A 10,216-nucleotide genomic window follows, 5' to 3' on the forward strand; every position below is an offset into this window, starting at 1 on the left:
TGCCCCTTATAATAAACATGTGACTGAACAGTGCAGGGGCAGAGAATTCTATTTCCTTTTGATCTGGACACTACTTCCATTAATTTAATCTAAGTTTGCTTTAGGCTGTTTCATTTTATTTTTCTGAAAGTACTGCCAGCTGCTGCTCTCCTATTACAATTATAATCAGTCAAAAGCCCTAGTCAGATTTTTCATACCCACTGCTGTTAAGTGTGGTGAACTTCATCCCACCTCCTCACCCACATTTGCTTCTCTGAACCATTTAATTATTAGAAAAAATTTTTTTGTTTCTAAAGCAGTTAAAGGCCCAGGCCAAATTCTTCTTCCATCAAGAATCCCACTAGGATTCCCCTAATCAGATGTCATTTTTTTCTTCCTGTAGTCACCCATGGCACTTGTGCCTGATTATTGGCCTACGCAGTATTCTTTGAATTAAATGGATTGATTAATGTGTACTACATCTCTCAGTAAACTGTGAACTCCTTGAGGACAGGGAGTTTGACTCATACTTGTGTCCTCCCCAGTGCCTGGTGTCATCGTGTCTCATGTGTAGTCTTTTCTAGCAAAGACTTGTTGACTTGACACAGTGTTATCCCAGATTCTGCTCCTTGGACTGCTGTGCTTGTTGGGTAGGCTCTTTTCATTAGCTTGGGAGGCAGTAAAGTGATTTACGAATATGGACTCTGGAAGTAAGACCTGAATTTGAATCCTGTTCTTGCCACCTACAAGTTAGATGACTTTGGGCAAGCTGTTTAATGTCTTTATGCCTCTGTTTTTCCTCACCTATAAAAAGGAGATGATAAAAAGCACCTAACTGTATAGAGTTATGTGAAGTGTACATGGTGTGATGACTTCATGATGTATGCACCCCAGAAAAACATGTTCGTAAATCTAATCCATTGCTGTGGGTGTCAACCCACTGTAAGTAGTATATTTTGATGAGGCTCCTTCAGTTAAGGTCTGACCAACCTCATTCAGGAAGGGTCTTAATCCTACTACTGTAGTCCTTTGTAAATGGAATGAATAAAAAGAAAGAGAGAAAGCCATGGAAGTTAGAAGCTGAAAGCACCGAAACTTTTAAGATAGGGGAGAGTAGACCAGCAGGTGCCGCCATGAGCCTTGCCAGGTGGCAGAGGAGCTAAAGACTGTTGGCAGCTGGTCTTTGGAAGGAAGTCGTCACCTTGATGATGCCTTGATTTGGACATTTTCTCGGCTTCAAAACTGTAAGCTAATGCATTCCTAGAGTTTAAGCCAACCCATTTCATGGTATCTGCTAGAGCAGCCTAGGAAGCAAACACATGGAATAAGGAATGTGGGCATTCAACCCCGCACCTGGCATATACCAAGGGCTTAGGGAATGTTAGTAATGGTTATTTTTCACTCCTCTCTGCGTACAATTATTCTGTTCTTTTGGAATCATCACATGGAATTGTGACTGTCTCCCTGCCCCATAGAATGTGAGTGCTTCATGGCAGAGATCAAACCTTTGTACTCTCAGTGCCTACAGTGTCTGACAAATTGTAGCTGTCAGTGTTTGTTGAATGAATGAAGGTGTGCACCTAAGACTTTTGAACTACAGCCCAAATGTCATGCATATGAAAGATGCTGCTGTTATTACTAGGCATTGTGTGGGAATTTAAAAGTTAATTAAATCAATGATTTCCTTGGTTTTAGGGAGTTTATGATTCAATATGAAAGACAGACTTGCAAAAAAAAGTTCTTTTATGAACTTTAAAAGAAACAGAATGAATTAGAATGTCAGAATAGAAAGAAGATTGAAAATAGTGGGATCAGAGATGTAGGATAGAAAAATTGACTGTGGAGATGGATTTGAATTGAGATTTTAAGGATGAATACAATATTGACTGAAGAAACTCCATCTGCTTTTAAAAATTTAATTTTTCACTAAAGTGCAGGGCAAATGCCTCCTCTACTATGAAGACATTTTTCTTGCACCACCAGATGTGATCTGCACCTACTTTGAACCTCCTTGGTGCTTTCTTTCTTTTAGCCCTTGGTGTGCATGAGGTGATCAACAAATGTTGATACATTGGTTTATCATTACTTAAATACTTATGTATGTGGCTTAGCACCTGCATCTACCTTGACTAATTGCAAGCTCTTTTAGAGCATGAACTATGTCTTTACAATTCTTTAGTGCCTAGAACATGCCAGGTACCTCACATATCCTTACATAACCCTAGGAAGAAGATTTTATTATCAGAATTTAAAATGAGGAACCTCAGGCTCAAGTCTCACAGACAGTTAAAAAGCTGGGCCAAGATTGGATCCACTTCTTCGGACTCTCAAAATATTGTTCTTAATGCCATAGCATGCTACTTCTCTCAGCACTGTTAGGGAATTTATTAAAATGTTCTTAGCTCTTAGATGGAATTGAATTTATTGAATGAACTGCAAGAGTGTGTGTCTCATTCAGGGGCAGTCAAGACCAGCAGAACCCTACAGTATTGGGTTTCAGGCATAATAAACAACAAAAACACCCACAAAATAAAAACCCAGTTCCCAGGGACATCCAATCAGGCAGCAACTTTTCACATAAATAGCTGTTGGAGTAGAAACTGGTGACCAAGCCATATGACAAAAGTCTTATTTGTCTACTTGGCAGAAAGCACCATACTCTGACCTGTTCCCTTCTCAATAGTGTTTGTCATTTTTTGTCTAGACATCTCCTAAAGACACAGGGAATCTGGTGACCAGTAGGCGGCACTAGAACTCCATATGATAAATTTTCCAGTTGGCTTCCAATGTGTATTTCAGCCTCTGGAATATTTATGTACATAACCAGGTTAGCTGATTGATTTAAACATTTAATTATAAAACCAGAGCATTTTAGACTTGTAAGAGACCTAATAGATTGCCTTGTGTCAACCCCTCATTTTAAGGATGAGAACAGTGGAGCACAGTGATTACCCAAGATCATGTTTGGTGTTAATAGCAATGCCAGGACTAGAATTCAAGTTTCCTGACACCCAGTCCAATGCTCTTTTACTTAGACTGCTAGTATTTTATTAATGGCTGTTCTTAGCACCTTTGCTCTCAAGTATGCAAGTTGCTTTATAAGATACTGTATTTGACAGGTGGTGGGTACTCCACAAATGTTCAATTCAAATTAGATTCCAATTGCTTAAGTTTTCTAATAGCCTAGCGAACAACAATTTTTTCAAATCCACCCAGTGCTGGGTTTTTAGAGACACAATCAGCTTAATGACCGTACAGCTTAGGTGGAAATGATTAACTACATAATTGAAATGACAGAATAATACTAGTCTACTTCAACATCAGAAAGCAAAATGCACATGGGGCAACCTGAGTATATTAAAATCAACAGAGCAAAGACAAAGGATGATTAGAGGAGATAGATTATTGAACTGGCTTTTCAAGGAGTAGAGGGATATGAATTATTGGGTTTGGACTCAGAGGGAGAAGAAGAAGAAGATGGGGATAAGTGTCTAAAGATAAGAAAATAGAATGGCCATAGTCTGGGATCTTGGTGTGCTGAGAGGACACTACCCATCCCTCAGCATTTCTGTTTAAAAAGGATTTTTGGAGAGTGGAGCAGGGAATCTGAGACAGAGAGAGGGGTTGGGTTCTGGGTGGTGGTGGAGGGAGTGGAGGAAAGCAGTATTTATGCTAGAGCAGGACAATGGACACAGAATGGCAGTGCCAGGAATGGAGGGAGTCATGAAATAATGGAGAGAGTGTATACATTTGAATTGGATTTAGCAAACACCTACAAAATGTTTATTTTGTAGTATTCTGTGTGATGCAATGATGTGAAGAATAAGGAGTGGACCTTTTTATGAAAGAACTTCTAGTATAACTGGGGAGCAAGGAATGTTCACTGATGCCTGCAATAATATAGACTGTAATGATGGTTACAGAATATTTCCAAAGACAATGCTTAAAGACAATGGGGAGGAGGTTTACTTTTGTCTGGGAAGAAGAATCAAGGAAAATTTCTTGGAGGAGTTGGCACTGAAGCAGGGCTTTTCAGTAATTCAAGAAACATTTATTGTCTGTTAAAATAATATAAAGGGGCTAGATAGCAAATAAATAGGTAAGCAAAAAGATACCAAATTATAAATCATGTTTGCATATCTTATTCCAATTTCTTTTTTCTTTTTTGTTAGAGCAGTCATATGTTTATAGAAAAATTGTGCAGAAAGTACAGAATTCCCATGTATCTCCATCACCACCACACACAGTTTTCCTTATTAACATTTTACATTGGTGTGATACCTTTGTTACAATTGATGAGATAATATTATTATACTATTAACTGTGACACATAGCAAGGAAAGAGTTTTAGTAATGAATCTGAGTATAGGCTTGTTTGTGGCCACTTGGCCCGCAGAACTCCAAGGTGCATGAGTATGTTATGGCACATAAGAGACATGCTCTTGAGAAATTTATTAGAACAATTTTATGTAAATTTTACCTTACTTTAAATTAGTTCATATTTATATTTTTTTCTGACTCTGAAGTGTTATTGTAACATATAACATGTTCTGCCTTGATGATATAAATAATCATCTTGTCATTAATCAGCTTGAATTTTCTGGTGCGTCAGGTTTGGAGGAACCTCAGATTGCTTCTAAAATTTACAAATAAGTTCACTACACAACAATAACAATAATAATAATAGGCACCATTTGTTGATTTACCATCTTTCAGAAAGTTTACTTGCGTTTCTTCACGAATTCATATACAAGCAGACCCTGACTGATACATCTCTCTTGTCTGTTACTATGTTTTACATACAGTAGAAACCCAATAAATATTCAATGGAATTTATTCCAAAGCCAGACTTACCTCTTCTATCCACCTACCTATTCAACAGACATTTGATACATTTAATACATTTAATGGAGTGCCAGTAGGCAGCAGTAGCTGCTCTAAGTGATGAGCAGTACAAGATCACATAAAATATGGTCTTATTCCCAATTTGGTAGGGGAGATAATTACAACAGAGTGTGTGACAAGTGATGTCACTGAAGTGAAGAGGAACCCTGAGGAAGGAGTATGTGGAGTGTCCAGGGAGACTGCTCAGAAGATGTGATGTTTTAGTTTTTTCCCCCAGAAGATGCCTAGGCTTTTGTGAGACAGAAAAAGGAGAAGTATTCTAGGATGATGGAATGGTTTATTTGAAGATCCGAATTAATGAAAGATGGTAGTGAATAAATGGAAGGTCAAGTCCTTGGTGTGGCTGAAGCATAGATCTCTCATGAGACTAGCTTAGGTCATCTGGTTCAGATAGTAAAGGGCCTTGGGTGCCATGCTGGGGTGTGGGGACTTTATTGTAACATCACTGGGGAACACTAAAGAGAGGGGGAATTAAGGCATTGGAGATAGAGAAATAGAAAGAGATTCAAGAGGTATGAAGGAGATAGATTGGTAAGACTTACTGACCACTATGAAGTGGAGATGAATGAGTGGGAAGGGTCAAATGTGACTCCTCTGGGGGGAGGGAGCTGAAATTGATACTTAGACAAAGTCAGTTTTGAGGCTTTGTTATTTGTTTCATATTGATTCCTTTAAAAATCTTATTTTCAGTGCCCGGGAACTTAGGGAACATTGATAAATGAGGTCTTATTTTGGAAAATGGCCCACAAGGGAAGATAGCATGGTCTCACAATGAAGAAGGAAGAGAGTCATCAAAGTCATTGCTCACCAATCATTTATTGGGTGTTTTAATACAATCCATGGTCTGCACACAGATATCCTTGTGAAGGGTTTTCAAGCCTCAAGAGCTACGAATTGACAGTTTTAGCCCCTAGGAATCTGCAAACAGATGACATATGCTTTCTCTCTATTTTTATATGATCAGAAACTAGAAAGGCCAGTCCAGTTAACTCCAGTCATAGGAGCTCAATGGACAGCCCCTCTGTTGAGAGGTAGGAGCCTGGGCATGGCGTGTTGTCGACGTCAGAGAAACCCACAGTGGCCTCTCGCTCTGCCAGCAGCCCCTCACTGTTTCTTTAGTCTAGACTATGAGGCTTGCAGTTCCTGATGCTTCCTCCACAAAAGCCAAAGCGCACCAAAGCTCAGGTTGTAATGTAAGCCTTCAGAATACCCTTTCTCTTTCTGAACTCTAAGGAGTGTTGTATATTCCATTGATCCAACCAGGCCCCACCAACATGGAGGGCAGACCAGGAAATGATTTCATCCACAAATTTATCAAAATTAGGATCTGATTATTTTATCCAATTTACTGCTTAGATTTCACCCAACCAGAAAACCCTAGAATTGCTGCTCAAAAAACCGGAACACCCTGTGAGTGAATACTGAGCTCAAAAGCATCGTTGCATACAGATAAGAGTATAGGATAGAGGGAAAACATATATTTTGACCTCTTAAAGAGAAGTAAAGATGAATTTTTGATGTGTAGTTTTGTTCTTTGGCTTCATGTTGCTTTAGACAGAGCCTAGTACTGATGTGATCGCTGCTCTTGTACGTAGTAATCATAGATAGGGTAGGGAGTAATACCTGCCTTGGCAGGGTGACCTCTACCTTCTTCTCTTCTTTGGGGCCTCACGCCACCCTGAGTTGGATGGAAGGCTGGGTTACTGAGTTTTCCCTGTGAGCCTCTGCTCTGGTCGTCCTCATCCAATTTTTTTCTGTTAGGGGACCCTTGCTGGGTCCTATGGGATTGTCGATCCTGGGATCCTTGATACCTCTCTTCCTCCACATGGGTTTGCCTATCCTGTTGTTGCTGACAGCTTTGATCCTCTCCATGGGTCTGTCTGTCTTGCCTGTGATGGTTCAGCTTATCTCCATGAGTCCATCTGTCTTGTCTCTGATGGTCTAGTTCCTCTTTGTGGGTCCATCTGTCCTGTCTGTGATGGCTCAGCTCATCTCCATGGGTCTGTTTGTCTTGTTGCTGATGGTCCAGCTCATCTCTGTGAGTCTGTCTGTCTTGTCTGTGATGGTTCTGCTCATCTCCATGGGTTTGCCTATCCCTTATCTGACAGCTTTGTTCTCGAGGAATTTGTCTGTCCCTTGCTTCACGTGGACTATCCTGACCCTCATGCCTTGGTCTGCCCTGGCTCTGATGACTTTGCCTCCTTCCCTCCTGGTGGCTCTGCCCCTCACCACAGCTCTGCCCGGTCTGGGCCTGTTTGTGGCCCTGCTCACACCTGCTTGATTGCCAGTCCCTCCCTTGGTAGCAGAGTGGCCTTTCTTGCTGGATTTGTGCTAAGAATTTGTGCTTGTGGCATTGGTTTTCCTCCTCGGGCTGCTGCTCCCATGCCTGGTGGCTGCTCTGCTGCTCTTTCCCTGACAGGAATCCTTGCTCCTGGTTTTGGTTCACTACATGTCCTTGAGTCTGTTGACTCAGTCTCCCTGACCTTCCTGATTGCTCCACATGTGAATCTCTTCTTGTTCTCTCACTTCCTTGGTTGTGCCTACTTTGACCTTGTATTTCAGTTTGCCCCATTTCTGACTGACCATAGTGAGAATCCAGGCCTTGTCTGTCTGTCTGACCATAGCAATAACTCTGGCTTTGTCTGTCTGCCTGGTGGGAACTCTGGCCTTGTCTGCCTGTCTGACCATGGTGAGAACTCAGGCTATGTCTGTCTGTCTGACCATTGTGGGAACTCTGACCTTGTCCATCTGCATGACCATAATGAGACCTCAGGCTTTGTCTGTCTGTCTGGCCATAGTGAGAACTCAGGTCTTGCCCATCTGTCTGACTACAGTGAGAATTCTGGCTTTGTCTGTATGTCTGACCATATTGAGATCTCTGGCTATGTCTATTTGTCTGATCATACTGAGAACCAAGGCTTTGTCTGTCTGTCTGACCATAGTGAGAACTCAGGCCTTGTCTGTCTCTCTGACCAGAATGAGAATCCAATCCTTGTCTGTCTGTCTTACCACAGCCTGATTCCTGATGAGAGTCTTGTCCAGGTCTTCCAGATTGACCATAACTTGATTGCTGTCCAAGGCTTTCATATTGACTATAATAAGAATCCTGAAATGAATTTTCACACTGATTTAAGGCAAAGGTATTTCCATGTCTTTTAGACTGGCTAGATTTATGACTCAATCTTTGACCATAGCTAGAGTCCTGACCTTGTCTCTCAGACTGACCATCATGAGAATCCTGATCTTGTCTCTCAGAGTGACCATAGCAGGAATCTTGCTCTTGTCTCTCAGACTGATCATAGTGAGTGTCCCTATCTTGTCTCTCAGACTGACCATGGTGGGAGTCCCTATCTTGTCTCTCACAATGACCATGGTGGGAGCCCCTGTCTTGTCTCTGAGACTGATGATGGTGGGAGCCCCTGTCTTGTCTTTCAAACTGACCATGGTGGGAGCCCCTGCCTTGTTTCTGAGACTGACCATGGTGGGTGTCCCTATCTTCTCTCTCAGACTGACCATGGTGGGAGCCCCTGTCTTGTCTCTCAGACTGACCATGGTGGGAGCCCCTGTCTTGCCTCTCAGACTGACCATGGTGGGAGCCCCTGTCTTGTCTCTCAGACTGACCATGGTGGGAGCTCCTGTCTTGTCTCTCACAATGACCATGGTGGGAGCCACTGTCTTGTCTCTCAGACTGATGATGGTGGGAGCCCCTGTCTTGTCTCTGAGACTGACCATGGTGGGTGTCCCTATCTTCTCTCTCAGACTGATCATGGTGGGAGTCCTGCCTATCTTCCTCATGACTCTCCCTGTATTGTCTGCCCGTGTTTCTAGGGAACTTATGGTCTCGTGTTTCCTCCTGCCCCTGCTCTTGCTGGGAAGTTCTATCCCCACATGATTCATTATCTAGCTTATGATAGCAGGCTTGGGCCAGCTGGAACACCAACAGGAGATATTCAGGGAAGTCAACATGTCCATCTCTGTCTCGATCCAAGAGGCTCATGATGGTTTCTACAGTCTCTGGGTCATTTGGTCTCTGTGAGAATATAAATGAAGAACAGAATTTAGATGTTTTCCTGTGAATAGTAAGATGTGTGCCACTGTCCATCCTCAGTCCATTCGGTTCTGGGCCTTCCCTGGTTGAGAAACAATTAATGTGAAGTGGCTTGGACTTGGTTCTAGTCTTTAATTGCTCATCCTCAGAACCTCATCCCTTGCTGGACCAATGAGAGCATGACCACAGGGAGTAGGTATGCCCAATTAAAATCAGCTCTATTAATAATTAATTTGAGTCATTAGAGGAAGTTATTCCATCCCATTAGATGCTATACTGTAATTATTGGTTTACTTATTTCTTTCCTACCACTGTGAGATCCTGTAAGGAAGGGAAGCTGATTAGGTGCCCAGTGACTTTTGAATGAATGAATGAATGCATGGATGAATGAAACATGTATAGAGCACTAAAATAAAGAAATCAGGATACGAATCTCATATTTTCTTCTGAGAAATGATTCTTAGTTACTTTGAGGTTGAATTTCGCAGGTTCAAGCTCAGACTCAAGGAGGGGTGTGTCTATGTATGTGTATGCATATGTCTGTATGCGTATGTACATGTGCTGGGAGAGAATTACTAAGGGGTGACCTGAAATTCTTTTTGTTATGGGATGGAGCAAGTTAAAAAACCCACACTTGAGTCCATGGGACCCAAGGTATACACTAAGCCTATCTTACCCGGAGGATGTCTCCAAACTCAACCAAAAGCAGTTGCTTCAGCTCCTTCTTGCACAGCGAGGTGCAGTCCCCATTCTCACTGCCATATTTCTGGAACACCTTGATCACAGTGAGTATGCTGTTCAGAAGTTGAGCCATTTTGGTAAATACTGATGAACCTAAAAGACAAAACAAGATTTTGTCTGCATTTAGGATGAAGATGAAAAGACAGCATTTTTGAGGAAAACTGACCCCACTTAATTTGGGAAAGAAGCTGAAAAAATGACAGAGCTTTTTCTTAGCCATATCCCTCACTCCCTTTGACCCACAGTCAGGCTCCAAAATATGAGCTACAGTGGGAAATAGGTGTAAACTGTGGTTCCCCTGCTATCAAAAGGGAGCACTTTCCTAAAATAAAATAAAAATAATGTATTTTTTATGCCCATTCTATACTCCAGGTATGCTTGCTTGATTGAAACATCCTTGTATTAGAACAAAAAAGAGACAGGTAGCTTACAGAGGCAGAACCAGGAGCCAGCATAGGAGAGTATCATTTTCCACTAATGAGTAGCACCCTAGAAGAGCCACTAAATAGACCCTGGTGAACAGGCTTCTGTACCTTAAAAAGC

At 41.8% G+C, this 10,216-nt stretch overlaps 1 protein-coding gene across 1 annotated transcript; it reads right to left on the bottom strand.

Moving 5' to 3' along the window:
* Nucleotides 1-6,445: 6,445 nt before the first annotated feature.
* On the bottom strand, nucleotides 6,446-9,746 carry RPTN (repetin). Its single transcript, XM_058309287.1, has 2 exons — nucleotides 9,609-9,746; nucleotides 6,446-8,914 (listed from the first exon to the last, which is right to left on the bottom strand). Exons 1-2 carry the CDS (start codon nucleotides 9,744-9,746, stop codon nucleotides 6,446-6,448), a joined length of 2,607 nt encoding a protein of 868 aa, XP_058165270.1.
* Nucleotides 9,747-10,216: the final 470 nt, after the last annotated feature.

This window comes from Dasypus novemcinctus, chromosome 13, assembly GCF_030445035.2.
Source record: "Dasypus novemcinctus isolate mDasNov1 chromosome 13, mDasNov1.1.hap2, whole genome shotgun sequence".
NCBI classification, from domain to species: domain Eukaryota; kingdom Metazoa; phylum Chordata; class Mammalia; order Cingulata; family Dasypodidae; genus Dasypus; species Dasypus novemcinctus.

Excerpts from the sequence above, each read along its gene's own strand:
- RPTN (XM_058309287.1), bottom strand. The coding sequence starts at position 9,746 with ATGGCTCAACTTCTGAACAGCATACTCACTGTGATCAAGGTGTTCCAG. Across the intron at positions 8,915-9,608 it reads AGTTTGGAGACATCCTCCGG|AGACCAAATGACCCAGAGAC; the intron begins GTAAGATAGGCT and ends ATATTCTCACAG.